The sequence below is a fragment of the Pseudoliparis swirei genome, chromosome 6, assembly GCF_029220125.1.
Source record: "Pseudoliparis swirei isolate HS2019 ecotype Mariana Trench chromosome 6, NWPU_hadal_v1, whole genome shotgun sequence".
NCBI classification, from domain to species: domain Eukaryota; kingdom Metazoa; phylum Chordata; class Actinopteri; order Perciformes; family Liparidae; genus Pseudoliparis; species Pseudoliparis swirei.
This window is the reverse complement of record NC_079393.1, coordinates 16,511,640-16,529,743: the sequence shown is the minus strand read 5'-3', so window position 1 is coordinate 16,529,743 and position 18,104 is coordinate 16,511,640. Positions and strand designations below refer to the sequence as shown.

The 18,104-nt window shown below is 40.4% G+C and overlaps 1 protein-coding gene across 1 annotated transcript; it reads left to right on the top strand.

The window, feature by feature from the left end:
* The first annotated feature begins 250 nt into the window (after positions 1 to 250).
* On the top strand, positions 251 to 17,599 carry rfx4 (regulatory factor X, 4). The gene is given in 16 exon segments (XM_056416232.1): positions 251 to 602; positions 2,941 to 3,027; positions 8,176 to 8,453; positions 8,927 to 9,004; positions 9,160 to 9,323; positions 10,085 to 10,185; positions 10,305 to 10,363; positions 10,471 to 10,615; positions 10,972 to 11,066; positions 11,521 to 11,638; positions 13,012 to 13,131; positions 13,750 to 13,771; positions 13,773 to 13,909; positions 14,020 to 14,179; positions 14,262 to 14,400; positions 16,353 to 17,599. Coding segments are annotated over 16 exon segments (2,019 nt in total). The 5' UTR covers positions 251 to 559; the 3' UTR covers positions 16,626 to 17,599.
* Positions 17,600 to 18,104: the final 505 nt, after the last annotated feature.

Below are 18,104 nucleotides of genomic sequence, written 5' to 3'. Positions count from 1 at the left end.
GGCGGGAGCGGCGGTTGTGTAGGGATGTATGTTTATATGGAGCTCTGGGGTGTATAAAAACGTATTAAATGCCATAATGGAAGACGGGGAGGCCACAGTGTTAGGACTGCGTAGATCTAAGCCTCTTTTTTTTTCGTTGGGAGGGAGCTTTTCTTATTCAAAACAGCCCCACAAAAGACTTCCAGTGAGCCTTGCCACATCCCCATCTGACTTGGGGCCATTCATCAGCCTTCCAAGCCTATCAATGACATGTCCCCATCAGGGCTCCAATAAAATCAGCCCCTTTCCCATGAAACATCAGCAAACATTTTGACGGGTCTGGCTTTCCCCCCGCTGGATTTCTGGAGTCTCTACCCCCCTTTCCTCCCTTATTCCCACCTCCCCCCTCTCTCCTCCGCCAACACCACCCCTCTTTGGGCGAACCTCAGATCCTTAACATCTCCTGTGACGGGCAGTGGTCACGGAAACACTGAGCGAGACGAGGGGAGAGCCGCCGAGGAGGGGGAAACGTGCACTGAGCCATTTTCTTGGAGGAGCCAGTGTCGTTGATGGGAAGAGGATGCATTGCGGGCTGCTGGAGGAGCCTGATATGGATTCCACAGGTCAGTCCTGTTAATCTCTGCTCGCTTTGCTTTGTCTGGAAGTGTTGAGAGAACCAGCGTCTGTTCAGAAACATGTGTGAGCTTCTGGTTCTGCTGCTCTGGAAGTACCGAACTCTCTCTACGGTCACACGGAGGAAGTGTGTGGATGCTCGGCGGTTTTTCTTCACCTTTTGATCAGTAATTTAAAAAAAATTAATTTATGAAGTTTTGCTTGTGAAAGTGTGTTTTTGGTCATGCACATTTATGAGGAGTGCTGTTGTGTCACAAGTGTGTCACTTAGTGACGGATTCAAGAAAAGTCGCAGGAAGCAGGGAAATAGCTCTTGAATATTTCATTTTTTGCTCGGTCAAGTAGCTTTTTGCTGTTTTCAGATAAACAAGCTGCAACATTCTGGATCCATCTTTAGAAGAGTAACAAGAAAGTGCAAACATCATGGTGGCCTTTAAAGTATTGTGTATCTGCTCTCAACTACATGTTCCGTTTATTTTTAGTCAAATTGGAAAACTAAAGTTTTTATTTACTAAAACGTAGCAATTATGTGGTTTTCCAAAACATTAATCTGATTAAATGATTGGAATGAAACAAATTATGTTATTTGTATCTAAACTTAAAGATGACTCATGGAATCAAATCACTGGTTAAAGAATTCAAAATAAATGTATGTGTGGTATGCAGGTACAGCAGTGCACACTAGTTTAGCCCTGCGTGTGTGTAAATAAATGAGTGTTGATCAAATTTAATCCAATTATTTAGATCCCCAATTTATCTGTTCCTGTGGCAAATGAAGCTTGAGATCTGAGCCTCTGTGGAGAATTAGCTCCACTTCAGTGGATTCACTTTTTCGTTCCCAGTTTTAGTTTTTTAGTTAGCAAATGCTGTCGGTAAATAATGAGACATGTCAGAAAGCCGTCTGTGACACTGGGATTATTTTATTCAGAGTTTAAATTTAAATTTACAGGCAGTTTTTTTATTATTGTGTAACAAGCATCATAATTGACATGTAGAGTAATTATTAATCAGTTGGTGAAATGAAAGGCGATGCTAATCCTAATCACAGCAGTTAAGACCTTTAAAGAGCCTCTAATGATAATATTATCTCGCGTAGAAAATAAAAGTCCCCCCTCGTCCGTCCAGAGGGCCGTGAGTCCGCAGCCTTGACGGGACTCTGAACTCCAGTCGGACGTTTCTCCATCAACATGTGACGAACATGGAGGTGTAGATTCCTCATCACCTGGAGACTTTTAAAACTTGATTATCTGTGACCTCTCAATCCTCTCACGGGCTGCACCAACAGGTCGTGCTGCCAACAGGCGGTCCGAGCAACAGCTGCTATGAGGATTGTTGTCGGTTCACATGCAGGAAAAGAAAAATTAACACATTTTAAAGAATTATTTAGTCGAGGGTTTTATTTTGTTAAATGTAACTGGTTGAGAAGTTGTAGCTACTGTGTACACTTCTGTGGTAGTTTTGACTGCTTATTTCTATATCGGGTTCCATAACATTTTTATTCAATAGATTTATGGGATAATATTTTCCATTTTATTCCATTGCTCTGCTGAGGACATTTAGTGGCTGGTAAAGAAGATTGAAAAAAAATTAAACTCAGAAAACAAACAAGATAAATACACATTTCTTAATTACATTCATCTAAGTCTGAATACCTTTCTTGAATGAAATACAATAATTTAAAATGGTTCTCCACTATACGTATCAGGCTGTTTCTACATGAAAGCTTTGGTGTTTTGCTTCTGCTCGGTCACAGAAAGCACACATGGTGAGCAGTTTCTAAGTAGAAATTACAGCAGCACAATGGCCTCTATTCCACCAGAATGCTCCAGTAATGTGCACAGGCTCTTTTAAGCGAGTGTGTATGCTCGTAGTCTCCTGGGAACAATGCTGGATTCCTGCCGTCCTGGTGAAAACATCTCAAATAGAGCCATGGCTGCATCGCTGTCCATACAATTGATTGCAGTCCGCTCGCCTTGTCACATTAGAGACATTTAAAGTGTCCTGTATAGGCAGAGATTGTCACTGTTTATGTAAATATAGCTTCGGCTGCAGAACAAAATGAGTTCACTTCAGAAAGTGAGTTTTTAAATCAACAGTTTCTTTTTCAATGAAAATGAAAACAAAGTAATGGACCCAAACTGCTACAAACTTATGTTTGAGTTAAAGGACAATTAGAAGGCCCACGGTGACATATGTTATAATCACATTCTTTTGACCAGATTTATAATTACATATTCACTTCTGTCCAAACTAAAATATATATTTTTCTGAATTGTACTAAAAGGGTTTGTCCAGCTCTGTGATCTGTGGTCCATCATGTCTTTTTTAGAGAGTTGGATTGAAAGATGCCTCAACGAGAGTGAGAGCAAGCGATATTCCAGTCACACGTCTCTGGGGAACATGTCCAACGATGAACGTAAGCAGGCGAACACTGTTACACTAAACCTACTGACTAACTGCGGGCTTGAGAATGGATGTCAATGGGATCTGTCAACATGCTTCATGACAATGCTAGTGACAGATTCCTTGACACGTCAGAGAACTGTGAAACGTTCTCACGATAGTTTTGGCAGAAGCAGGTTTCTGGCCCTCTCATGTAGTTTTTCGCAGCGCTCACTTGTCGTCCAGAGCCTCACATTGCTGTGTTCGGCCGCACTGCACCCACGTGCCTCCGTGCATCGACCAACGTCACGCAAGCAGCCATGAACTCTGAGCAGATGCCATGGGCAAACTCCGTAGCAGGAGCCGCCATCCCTACAGTCTTTACCCAGATCCAATCCTTACCGCATACTCGACATGGACATTTACTTATGCTACACATATTATCTCTAATTAATCTTCATAAACTATTTACTCTAAACTGCTAGAAAGTTAGAACTTAAAATGAAATCTAGACGTAAATACACAGTCTGTAACGTCACATTCTCACTGTCTCACGTCTTGTCTTGTCAGTTATTGTGTCATGATATTAGGTATTGTGGTCTAGTGTGTCTGTGTGTCAACTGGCGCTTGCGTAGCCTTTTGACTGTGTGTGCATAGGCCCTTTCTGTCCCGAGTGTCATGCTTCTGTGTCTGCGCTGTGCTGCGCGGTCTGTGCCGATGCAAGTACAGTTGCCAGCCGTGTAACCAAACTCCAAACGGCCCCACTTCCTCCTGCGGATCACCCCAACCGCCGCTATCGTACCTCACCTCCGCCCTTCCCCCTGCCTATCCTCTCCTCTCGACTAAATTTGATCAATATGGCTCTGCTGTGCCTATTGTGCTTGGGCTGCTTCGAATGTTGCAAAGCTGGCTGCTGCCATGGGCCTTGATCCTGTTCCGGCCAGTTTAATACTGACTGAGCACGGTGCACGCATGGTAGCCAGCCTTTATACATACACACCGTCATGCAGCTCCAGTCACATCAGATCATGAATCGTCAACCTGTGACCAGTCAATCAACAGATTAACTCATATGATCTTATTGTTTATAGACATTAATAACAGTGTATTGCAAGCTTGATCCATGATAATCTGCATATATGTATTTAATTAATATGCAGTATTATATAATAAATAACATTGTATATCATACATTCTAATATGAATTATAATTCTCATATTTAAGTATTCAGTAATAGATTATAGTTTGAATTAGTTATAACTTTACTGCACGATATCTAGATACATATACTAAATTCCATATCATTACATCTAAATGATATTAAATGATAACCTATATTTCAAAGATGAGCTTAATAGAACCTAGCTGCATAACCTGCAAAACAGAAGATCGCAATCATAACTGAGAATTCCTGCAAGAGTCCCAGATTAGTACCTCTACCTAAGAACGCATCACCTACGTCTGCTGAGTCCTAGCTTGCTCAAACCATGAGTACAGTAACTATGATATGATTTTCACCTGTGCGTACTGAGCCACATGGGTAATCGAAGTGATGCTTAGTTCTGCAGTGCTGACATGCATGATCTTGAAAATGCTTAAATATTCAGACAGATTACTGCCAATGATTCCACAGATCTAGGCAGACTGATGATTCTGCAAACTGGAGCGTTATCATCTGCCAACAGATGCGTGCACTGCACCATCAGTACATTGAGTGCCAACGTGCTCGATCCCACATGAATCGATTGACAGATTCATGCTATCGGCTCTTGCATCTATTACGCTAACTATACGCATTTGACTATATCATCTCTTTGAGCCAATTTGTGATAGATCTACCATTGTGCATTCTTTTACATGTTTAAGTCATTAATTTGAGGTATAGCTTAAGTTTCAGTATTTAAGTATATGATTTTGCTGTAAAATTTACGACTATCATGATAATGTATTTTAGTATTTTATGAAGTAATTATACTAATTATTTTCAATTATTGTTGAATAGAATTCTTGAAGTCCTTAAGATAATACATATGAATGTCATCTTTGCTAAGTCTAGTTGGTCTATTCTTAGTAATTATAATGTGTATTAAAGTTACATTTTATAGGAATTCTGTTATAAGTATTGCGCTAATATAAAGCCATGTTGACTTCCGATGAAAGCTTGGGTAAGTCAAACTGACTCTGATTGACATGAGTGCAACGCCACGTACCACTAGAGGTACAGAGGCCAGCATCAGACAGTCCAGCATCATTGCAATGCTACTATCAAAGCTCATGTGACATGTCAGAAACCAGCATGTTGTAAGACTCAGCTCGCTCAAGTGTAGCTCAAACTCATGGATGCTCATGATAAGATGCTCTCATCAGACCCAGACAGACAGCACAGGATTCAGCCAGCGCACCGCAGTCACTGGTCTGATCAGAGGCCTAGACGATTGACTTCTATATCAACTTAAGGCACTAATACCTCAATCACATGAGACCAACTGAAGATCCACTGGCGTTTCTTGGGCAATTACAGGCCGTGCAGCATGAGTCTATACCTCTGATGCTTCAGTACTCCAATTTAGCCTTCTGACAAAGAATTAATGTCCAGATATTGCTAAAAATCATTGACTGTGTGAAACCCATTTGAACTTCCATGATGTGCATCTTAGCTGGTCTAATCAGCATGTTGATGCTTACGATTCCTATAGAAGCTAGTAGTGGAACAATGCTCTGCTGCAATGTGCAGAGTTACCAATGAGCCCGTAGGAGACCTGGTAACTGCAAGTAGACGTTCGTTGAAGAGGCTTGTTAAACAGCTACAGTATGACTTCTGAGTCCAACATGATTCGCGCTAATCACTCTTATTGTTACAATAACTATATTTAAGACTACTGGTCACAATAAATCATTAGACCTCAGCTTGGCAGACTGGAAAGTCTGACGATAGTATAACGCACGTAACCGTGGAGGAGATGCATTGTATGTGTCTAGTGCATGTGGCTTCTTCATGCTTGACATCTAATGGATCTGGATTGCTTGTCAGTACTTGTATGCTCTTACTCCTGCAATCAATCCTGTCACTAGGTATCATTACTTTGTCCAATCAGCATCACTTTCACCTATTTTCGCTATCTCCTTTCTTTTTCATTTGTTTACGCTTGTATCACCTTTGCGCTCACTTCTTCTTCTACTTTGACCTCGTATCATTGTCTTCCTCTTCTCCGACCGTATCCTGCTTGACTTGTCTAGTTTGTCCAGATGCCAGATTATTGACCAGTTCAGTTCTTTCCTTCATCTGATTCTCATCTCGTCAATGTAACTCCTTCCATTATGCATTATTCCTCTTCTACTCTTCTCTTTCTTTTTCACTGCCACTTTCTCTTGCTGCCTTCCTCAAACTTTCACTTTACCTCCTCTTGTTTGCACGCTGATTCCTACTGTCAGTCAATTGTCAGCTACTGCTCTGTATCCTTACCTGCTCATGAGGCTGCATAGTACCTGGTCTTGCTCTTACTATTCTGATTTATCTAGGCACGTATGATTAAATCATCTCACTCAGTGTCATTAATTGTAATTTATGATTGTTAGTTATTAATCTGATGCATTTATGTCCTAGCTTGCACTTTCAACTAATCTCACAAATTCTTTCTTTTCATCTTCTATGAAACACTATAAATTCTTTGTATGCAAATACATTTCATCATATTTTATCTTGTACTATTTCTAGCCATATTATATTTAGTATCTATGTAGCTTGTTCTATTCTGTCTGCCTTGGCTGTAGTGTTTCATGAGTGTCATTATGGTTCTTTGAGCTCTTCAATCATTACTAGATATCGTATCTACTGCTTGATAGTCTGCTAGGATTTGAGTTTGCATTGAGATATTTCTGCTCTGATGACTGATCTTTGCTGTCTTTTAAGTCTTACTACATCTTCAGAAGTTCTAGATTTCTCTACATTCTTTCCCCACATCAAGATTATATCGAAATGCATATTTGTTAACTAACAAGTCTATCAAGTTTCTACTCCAATTTTAAATTCATGCTCTATTCTTCATTTTTTTGGAAATTTTCTATGTGTTCTGTCTGGTTATTGCTTGATTACTGGATTCTTTTCTTTGTGTCCTCTTCTTAGGATAAAGCTTCTGTGCCGATTGGAATATTCTGACCTCAGGATCCTAATGTACTGAACTTTAATATTGTCTTGAAACTTACCTCGAAACTATTACTTATTCTTTGGGGCATTCATTTAAATAATTACTGATTATTTAAATATTAAACATGAAAATTGTTCTATATTTTTCTTAACTCCAGATTATTATTTTGAATTAATTCACGGTTAAAATAACTTCATTCCGTTGCGGTTTCTGAGACTTTATCGAAGGCGTTAAACGGTTACATTTATTTACCTTTTTTAAGGATATCTTCACAATCTCAACCTGATGCAATATCACATTTAATAGTAGTCTGATAGTAAAGATCTGACTACGTATACAGGACTGTCTCAGAAAATTAGAATATTGTGATGAAGTTCTTTATTTTCTGTAATGCAATTAAAAAAACAAAAATGTCATGCATTCTGGATTCATTACAAATCAACTGAAATATTGCAAGCCTTTTATTCTGATTTATTGCTGATTATGGCTTACAGCTTAAGAAAACTCAAATATCCTATCTCTAAATATTAGAATATCATGAAAAAGTATACTAGTAGGGTATTAAACAAATCACTTGAATTGTCTAATTAACTCGAAACACCTGCAAGGGTTTCCTGAGCCTTGACAAACACTCAGCTGTTATAAATCTTTTTTTTTACTTGGTCTGAGGAAATATTAAAATTTTATGAGATAGGATTTTAGAGTTTTCTTAAGCTGTAAGCCATAATCAGCAATATTAAAAGAATAAAAGGCTTGCAATATTTCAGTTGATTTGTAATGAATCCAGAATGCATGACATTTTTGTTTTTTTAATTGCATTACAGAAAATAAAGAACTTTATCACAATATTCTAATTTTCTGAGACAGTCCTGTACCCTTCAATAAGATTATTTTGTTCTTCCAAACTATTTAAACCAAACACAAAATCAGAGAAAAAAACGTTATACATCTGATTAAAATAACTTTTTAAGCAATGTCTTTCTAAAATGTCTTAACTTTCTTTCATTCTAAGTTTTGCTTTCCCTGTTTTCTGTAGCTCTAGTTTTCTGTATTTGTACCTTGAAGACGTCATTCACCCGCTCGCCCTCTGCTCTCCTCAGGTACCACTACTACGGCATAGCCGTGAAGGAGACCTCTCAGTATTATGATGTGATGTACTCCAAAAAGGGAGCGGCGTGGGTGAACGAGACGGGGAAGAAAGAGGTCACGAAGCAGACAGTGGCGTATTCACCGCGCTCCAAACTGGGAACGCTCCTGCCAGAGTTTCCAAATGTCAAAGACCTAAATTTGCCTGCCAACCTGCCAGAAGACAGGGTAAACAGGAGTTTTAAAAGTCCATCCTTACAGCCACCCCCCTCCCACCTCTCTCTGCCATCTCACCATCCCTGCGCCCCCTCTGGCTCCAGCCTTTTATCTGCCTGGGACCTTCACTGGGTTTGCATTTAGAGAAGGACCTTGAGGATTTATATGCTGGCTCTTCACTAACTCTTAATCTTTTGGGGGAGATAATAAGATCTAGCAATGGACAAAGGACAGGCACTAGCTGTCTGGCTTTTAAAGAGGGGCCATGATTTTAAATGGTTTGTGTTTTGCTGATCTCTAAAGCTTGTTTTATATTACTCTGCCTTTGCCTAGACCTGTAACATGTATTTATTGGTTGACATGCTTTGTGCAAGATTTATTCTCTTGTTTTTGTAGCACTTTTGTTTTTTTACTTTTCCCATAAGAGAAAAAAAACCAGTTACGTTTGTGATGCAATTACGTTAATACTCTGTTGTTGCCCACAGGTGTCAACCTTCATCATGATGTACAGAACGCACTGTCAGAGGATACTGGACACGGTTATCCGAGCCAACTTCGATGAGGCAAGTTTCTTTTGTTTACGACCATTTTACAGATCCATTTCTATTCTACCGAACAACACGTTTGATTGCGTGTAACTAGTTACTATAGCTTTTAAAATGTTAAACAAATTACTTCTATTTCCCATAACATTGAAGTCTGTGTGTGTCTCTTTCAGGTCCAAAGCTTCTTGCTGCACTTCTGGCAGGGCATGCCCCCCCACATGCTGCCTGTCCTCGGCTCCTCCACCGTGGTCAACATAGTCGGGGTTTGCGACTCCATCCTCTACAAGGCCATCTCTGGAGTGCTGATGCCCACCGTCCTGCAAGCACTGCCTGACAGGTGAGCACCTGGGGGAGCCCTCACTCTTGTTGAAGGATTGAATTTATACCATGTTCTTATCTGTTGTTCCTGAAAAGAATACATGGGGTGCCATGTTTTGTTTATTGCATTGACATTACAACAGACGTGTATTCAAGCTGCTACATTAACCCTGTCAAGTAAATTTACTAATAATAATACCATACACACTAATGGCTTTCTTGTGATCATATAATTTTTGACTATATTTTACTTCCATATAAACAGATTAATTTGTGAGTATTATTGTGTAGAACAATTTGCGGTTCCACTGCAGGTTTTGCCTAAAGATCTGCACATCAGCGAGGTTCACTTAAATAAATAAATAGGTTCAATTATTTGCTGTGATCTGGATGTTTAAGCACAATTTAAAAGATATTTGTCAGATAATTCCTCAATTTGTCAGATGATAAAATTGGCTAATCGTCTGATAGTTTATTGGGCAAAAATATTATAAATGATCTGGTTCCAGCTGTCAAACACACCATTTGCTTCTTTTCTTTCACATACGAAATTATGAAAATGTTTGTGTTTGGAAATAGTGTTTTGATCCATTTAGTTTTCACCACATCTCAGTTTGAGGTTGCTTCAGTAATTTAAAGACCTTGCCTTAGTTTCTGGGAACTTGGCAATTTTTATAAATGTTATAGACCAAACGATTGAGTTGTGTAATAGGATATGGATAGTACTGATAAATGGCGTCCAATGTACTAATCATGCTCCTGTTTCTCTCATCCAAACAGTTTGACTCAGGTTATTCGAAAATTTGCCAAACAGCTTGATGAGTGGCTCAAAATAGCACTTCATGACCTTCCTGAAAACCTGAGGAATATCAAATTTGAATGTAAGATTATAATCTACATCTCATCATGATAGCTTACATCTTGAGAATGTTATTTAAAAACAATGTTTAAATGATGACACACTGGACTAACCATATTCCTTATCCTTTTTTATTTGCAGTATCCAGGAGATTTTCTCAGATTCTAAAGCGGCAAACATCATTAAACCATCTATGTCAGGTGCCTATCGTGGACTGAATGTTTTTTAATAAAATCCATATGAACAAACACATAAGATAAGGGATATGGGTATGCTCTTGTAATATTGTCAATTTATCTGTCCCCAGGCGTCACGGACTGTGATAAACAGTGTCGACATCACCTTTCAAATGCTGGAGGACTGGAGGAATGTGGACTTGGACAGCATCACCAAGCAGACACTTTACACCGTGGAGGACTCACAAGAGGAGCACAGGCAGCTTATTATCCACCGTAGGTCCTTGCTTTTAAACTGAATCCACTCAAACACACCCAGCCAGAGGGAGAATCTCACTTTACTGCTACGCAAACAACACCACGAGGGACAATCATTCCCACGACCAGCAGAGTCAAAGCATTAATGATGGAGACCAAGAGGTTAAACAAGTTCACACTCCTCTGAAACACCCTGCGGAGTATCTTCAATTCACTCCAGTCTCACTCCTGTGAATCAGTCCTGACAGGTTCAGAGGTCACTGATATGTTGCAGTTGTCACATAAAGACGCCATTTGCATTCATATTTTCCTGTTTCTTTGTTTTCAAGTGACGTAAAAAACAATATAGGCTGACATTCTCCCTCCTGCCACAGTGTATCAGGAGTTTGACCATCTATTGGAGGAGCAGTCTCCAATCGAGGCGTACATCGAGTGGCTGGACTTGATGGTGGATCGCTGTGTGGTCAAGGTCAGCCAACATTTACTTTTTACCACTCATTTCGGAAAAATAGGTCTTTAAACCTGAACCGACTGTGATTTTAACTAAATGTTTCAAGTGTTTGCGCAGCAGAAGTTATTTTGCCCTTAAAAATACACCTGCTACCTAAAGCTCGTCTCTGCGTGTATTTCTCACACAGAGGCTCTTGCGTTGCAATCCTCTTAGTTAATGATGTCTTCAAGCTTCCCATTTGCGTCCATTATGTGCCAGATATGGGCTTGTAAAATGTGGTCGCCCTGGCAACGTCTTGGACTGCCCAGACAATAGTTCAATAGGAGGGCGTTCTCTCGGGGCAAATTAAATAGTTGACTTGTTGACATGTTTTTCGTTCCTGAGGGTTAAGCCCCAATGTGGACCCAGGGGTTAATTCTACGCCGGATTCCCGACCCTTCCCCCTCTTTTCACATGGAAATGTTCTCTCTAGGTGGCAGGGAAGAGGCCCAGGTTCCTGAAGAAGGTGGCCCAACAGTTCCTGCTGATGTGGTCGTGTTTTGGGACGAGAGTCATCCGGGATATGACCCTTCACAGCGCGCCCAGCTTTGGTGAGCGGCTAATGCTTTGTCCATCATCTCTTAATGCAACAGAGAGACGGAAATACACGTCAACAATGATTCATGAGTATAAGGAAAAGTTATATATTGTAGTTTATTGTGTCATGCACATAGAAGGCTCCACACAGACTTTTAAGATACCACAGATGCCATTGCAGTGGTGAAACATGATCAAATAAATATACATAACTTCTTACATTGCAAACAAAAAAATAAAAGGTCCTTTCCTAACATACAAATTAAGCTTTTGTATTATTATTATTTCAGATTAACTCATCATCCGAGTGTCGCCCTTAAATAACAATATAATGAGAGAAAAAACATTTCAAATCGCTTCCGTAGCTATAACTAACTGCACACTGGGACTTTTGGTTAATTCCTGCTTCACTTAAGGCAGAATTTAGTTGTTTTTCACGTGAGGAATATGCGCTAAGCATAATGAATAATTCACATATAAAAGAAATTGATAAAATCATACCAAAACAAAGATGTTGCATTCCCTAATCCAGAGACGTTAATGTAAAATGTCCAGGTTAAAGATATTCTAGTGCTCTAGGGTTCAGACCGGTTCACAAAAACATCTGGTAATTGATGTCCATATCAGCACTAAACTGACGCTGGTGTAAGTTTATTAACTTAAAACAGGGTTTAGTGCAACCAAATAAACATGTATTGAGTCCTCTCAAGTATGGATCTCATGTCTAAAATAAAAAGAGTGTAAAAACAAGTGAAATGGCCACTTTAATAGATTGTGCACCCCCACGGTTGGCAATAAGTGAAGAGTTGTAAAAATGAAAGAAAAGAAAATGGCTTCTCTTTCCTCTCCTTGTGTCCTTTTGCCCTGTCTGTGAATATCAAAGACACAGCTGGTTGCAGTGTTTTGATAAAGCAGGTCTCTGTGCACAAACAGCTAATTAACAAAAGCCTCCCCTCCCCTCCCCTCTCTTGATGTGTGTCCCCGTCTTTTCCATTTTATAACCGGTCAGTGTTACAACCCGCTCCCTTGAATAGCCACAAGTGTTTATTGTGCGCACGGCGGCAACAGCGACCCGCACAATGACACAATTGTGACACTCCCTCACATGCCACGGTCTCATCTTCCGTGCGACCCCGGGGTCAGCTGACATATTTCTGGCACTGACTCAGTTCACGGAAACAAGCATACTCACTTCTTTCTGATCACATCCTATCAGGATGTGATGTCATCGTCATTTATGTCTTATCCCAAACCTAAATAGCCCTTTGGTGTTTTCCACCACATAACCAGGTCTCCCTGTCAATATGTCTTTACTCAACATAACTTCTATATCACCTCTGAGTTTTCTTTATTTGTAAAGAGCTCCTCCTGTCTTCTCCGTACACAGGGTCCTTCCACCTGATCCACCTCATGTTTGATGATTATGTTCTCTACCTGCTGGAGTCCCTGCACTGCCAGGAGAGATCCAACGACCTCATGAAGGCAATGAAGGGAGAGGGCAGCACAGGTAAGACTGCTTCCTGGGGTCTGATCGGTAAATAATGACTGTACTGCTGAGAAATATATGATGTCGAAGTAGATGATAGAATAAGTAGAGATGTCCAACAATTAGGTAATGTTATTGGTTTTAATTGATAAATTGATTGATCCCAAGATGTGAAGATTTTCTGTTGATAATAAGCTAAGAAGCTTTGGGTTTGGACTGGTGGATAAAGCCAGGACATTGAAAACATTGCCCTCCAACTTTAGGAAACTTTGTCAATTCTTTGTCAAAACTTTTTTCTCTGCTCCGTCAGTATTCAGTTGATTGAGAATCAACAGCAGAATAATCAGTGATGGAAATAATCTTAAATTGCTATTTTGTTTCTTTTATTTTTTAAGAAAGGATAAACTTCTTTCACTTTAGAGTTCCCTCTCTGCGCACATATACAAATATATTCAAATTACCGCTTGAAACCTCCCCTAAAACATTGAGCTGTATGTTTAGTGCTCCACTGAGGTTGTTTATTCTTATTAGCCCAGAGTTGTACAAACTGTTTATTTATGTTGATATGGATGCAAGTCGTGGCTCTTTAACCTTTATAAATGCACGATAACATGGTCTGTCCTCTCTTTACACCTTCAGCAGAGAGAGAGGAGGAGTTCACAGACAGAAACCACTCCAGCCTCTCCGTCTCCAGCATCCTACTCTCCCGCTCGCTCAGTCCACTCTGTGGGCGTGTCCTCGGCCAGCTCCCCCACAGCAGCCGTGTCCCCGGAGTACACTGGAGTCACCCCCACCACCGGTGAGACAAGCCTCGCTGCCCCCCAGACATCCTAAATAAGCAGAAGTCTCACTGCACATAGTGTCTTTGAGCCAACACATTCTCTTTGTGTCCATATATGTGTCTACCAGGCGCTGTTCAGTCATATACCTGGTCCCTTACATACACAGTGACAACGGCCAGCGGCTCCACTCCAGAGGCCGGACAGCAGCTGTCCTGTATGAGGGGCAGTCCTCCACTCCCACCACCATCCTCCACCCAGCGGATGCCTGTCTACAGAGAGGAGCATGGGTAATTATGATTTTGGTATTGAGATTAATTTTATTTTTGTTGAGGACTTTCTTTGATGGGGTTTCTACCTCCTCCATTCTAGGTATACTGGTAGCTACAACTATGGCAGCTATGCCAACCAGCATCCTCACTCCATCCAGAGCCAGTATCCCAGTCTGGCCCATGAGCCGGCGATCACAACCCCCCTCCACTACTCGGCCTACCACCGGTCGTCTGCACAGGTCAGTCACAGTCAAGAACAGAGGTTTAATAGCGTTTTTAATATATGTAAATCAATTAAGAAATGTTCTAATTCTACATCCTATTTAAACTTAGTATTATTCCAAATTAAACCGAAAGAGAGCATACATATGTAGTACACAGTTAATAGGCTATGTGTGAGATGCTTGAAGCACGTCTTGGTACAATTTGTAGCAAAGTACATAGAAGTCTGAAGATTTAAATTTGAGGAAAAAATGATTGTGAGGATGAGACGGAGTCACTGACGTTGCAGCTTGTGTAGCGACTGGTGTGAGTTTACTCTTTTGATGGTAATTTCCTGTCAAGGGCCCTCCAGCCGCTGCTGCTTTATAGTGGGAGGAGACCAGCTGGGCCTCAGCAGTCGTAGTGTTTCTGAAAGTCCCCCAATCACCCTCTCCTCACAGCGGAAGCAGACAGTGAAAGGTGGCCCGGCCAAGAGGGGCCCTGCTCTGTTACTCCTCTTTCCAGCTCTCAATAGTCTCGTCATCTGTTTGAGCCAGTAGCCACAGAGCACGGCAAGGGGGCGTTTATTAAAATATTGTTATTCAATGGTCTCTTTTCTGCTTGTGAACAAGAGGCAGCTGAGCCGTCTGTTCTGCTCTCTGACCTGCACTGACTGTCTTTTTCCATGCCGTGATCCCTCATAATGGAATCGACTGTCGTGTTTATATTTAGTTAGAAAAGGGAAATTGGGTCGTACTTCCACTTCTTTTTTTGAAGCCATTCTGAGCTTAAATCGGGGACAATGCCTGTACTTTGTCCGTGAGAGAGGTTGGGGATGGAGCTGAGACGAACACAAAACATTGTTGGATCCCCATCTGTACAAAATATTTCTATCAACAGGCAGATTTATTTAAAACTGTAAGGGTTCAGTCACCATAGGCAACAAATATAAAACAAGACAACTACTGATGTCTAATTTTCTTAAGTGACTTAATTTTCAATTTTGACCATTGTCGTTCAACTTGTGAAGCAATTTCCCCTGACAGGAAATTACCATCGCAGGGTCAGTTCACACAATACACCGCTACAGGGCTAACGCAGTATCAAATATGATATCAGGAGGGCTCTGGCTACCTTTGAGGACACAAGGTCAGGTCCTCTGTACGTGTTCTGGGAATGTGTTGAGTTCAGCAACCTGAAGTGAGTACAGATCATACAATTAAAAAGTTACACATAGTGGGTATTTTCTAAAAGCTTTTTAAGATCTGTCCTTAATTTTTTTATCAACATGTTAGGGTTTGATTATTTTTAGCCAAATTAATCAATAAGTTATTCTGTTTTTCTCAAGTAGTTTTGTAGCATTTTAACTTTAATTAAAGGAATATTTTTGATAATTTGGGAAATACCCTTGTTTGCTTTATTTTTGTGTTAACATGTTAGATCTGGTTTGTTTCATTACACACAACGCTGTGAAATGTATAGAGGGGTATATGCACTGAGACAGAGCCACTCTAGCTGTTTCTAGCATTTGTGCTAAGTGAGCCTTATATTTAACAGACAGCTTTGAGAGTGGTTTTGAAACCTCTCATCTTACTCTCAAAAAGAAAGGAAATCATTTTCCTTCTTCCTTAATATTTAAAGTGATGAAAATATATAACATATTACTTGATTAATTTATTAGTCAAGTCACAACATTAATCTGAAACTATTGTGATAACTGATACCTGGTTCATCGTTTAAGTCACTTTTTAATAAAACACCAAACATTAGTCGGTTCTGCCCTCTAAATGCTCTGATTTTATGCTTTTCTTCATCTTGAATGATCGTAAACTAAATATATTTAGACTTCAGGCACAATAGAGACAATAATTTGCAGATTAATCAGCTATGAAAATAATCATTAGTTTAAGTTTTACTGTAGATTTGATGCTTCTCAGTATTTGGCATTGCTGCATCGCCATAACTTCTTTTCTCTTCTTCCCTTCCTCAGTACCAGCTCAACGGCCAGATGTCTCGAATGGAGCCTTGCTTGATGGGCAGCACTCCCCGATTACACCCCGCACCCGTTGCCCCCCGGTGGCCAGATGTGTCGCCAGCTAACAGCTGTTACACCAGCCCACCTATGCATTCATCCCGCTATGCCGCCTCTGGGGAACTGTACTCTCCCCTGGGCCCACGCAGGAACTCAGAGTACGAACACTCGCAGCATTTCCCCGGCTTTGCCTACATCAACGGAGAGGCCACCACGGGCTGGGCAAAATAAACAAACCTCTGGACACCTGGGTAAAAGCTCCAGGCCGGCCACACTGGTGGATGCAAAGTCTCTGAACACTTCCAATCAAGTACATGAAACCGGAGGAGCAGAGAGTACATGGTGATAGGAATCATGGTATGGACGTTCTGACAATTTGAAAAGTCTCTGAATCACTATCGATTGTGATGTAACTTGTGCAGAGGTTTATTAAAAAAAGATGTTTTCCTCACTGCTGGAGAAAAAGACATTTAAATCATATAAAATGAACTTGCAGTAAAATCATTTTAGGAGTGCAATGCTGCTGCCAAGCTGTGCCTTTTGTTTTAAGGAATGTTCACCTCTGTTTCCCTTGTCAGTCTCACAAGTCAGCACACAGATCAACACACCAACCTTCAGTTAAGTCAGTGACGGATCAGTGTGCTGTCGGCCTTCACTGACTACACTACAACCTCAGTGACACCGCTGTCTCCTCTTGTTGCTCAGCATTGTGCAGCATCTTATTATTGACCCGCTGCAGGATGTGGATGAACTGTACTGCCTTAAAGTACATTTTGGACAACAGTTGCATACAGTGGCACACAGACAAAACACAACAGGGATGTAAACTCCTTAATTGATGTGTTCAGGTGTCTCCACCTTGATAGTTTTTTAAATGATTGAATGCAGTGACTCAAAAACAACTTTGCGTCTGTATTCTGTTGCGAGATTTTTTGCTGTTTTACTGTGACTATATATATATATATAGTATGTATTTTCTGTAACTTTGTAACATGGTGTATCCTTTATTTTCTATGTTACAATTGGTACTCTGTTTTGTATGGTTAGTGAAAGACGCATTAACCTAGGGTTGTGTGTCTTATAATGCACTCAAAGCTACTGAGGACCTATTACCCTGTGGGTATTTATAAAAAGGGAAATTATCAAAGTGTACAGTAACATGAAGTCTAGTCACTTTTCTGTAAATAAAAGCACTGGAAACCGTCTGTGGTGACAATTTAAAGTCATTGTCAAATTGTCTTCCTTTTTCAACTCTTTAACTTACCTGTTGTATCTGTTCAATATTCATAATCAATGTCCGCACTGGAGCAAAGTGCTCATTGATCGATCAAGTCCTGTACTTTCTTTACTTTCTATGTGGTAAAAGTTTTTGATAGATTTATTTAATTTGCAAAACAGGTTGACTTCATAACCAGACATGTGTACGTCATAAATTGCATTGCTCCACGTTCGCCATCCATCGAATCTTTAGTTTGTTTTGGAAAAGGAAAAGTATTTTCTAGAGTAGTCTGAGCTGATTGTTACCTCTCTCTCCACGCAGTGACAACACAGTGGGAGGTTGGGCCAGTAGCACAACAGCCACACTGCAGTAAGAATGACATTTCTATAGAGAGAATGTCCTGGTGTGCTGGAGGTCATTGTACCTCATTCCAATAACCTTTGACCTCTGACCTCTGCCAAGATTTGTTTTTATTTGAACATAGATCCTCT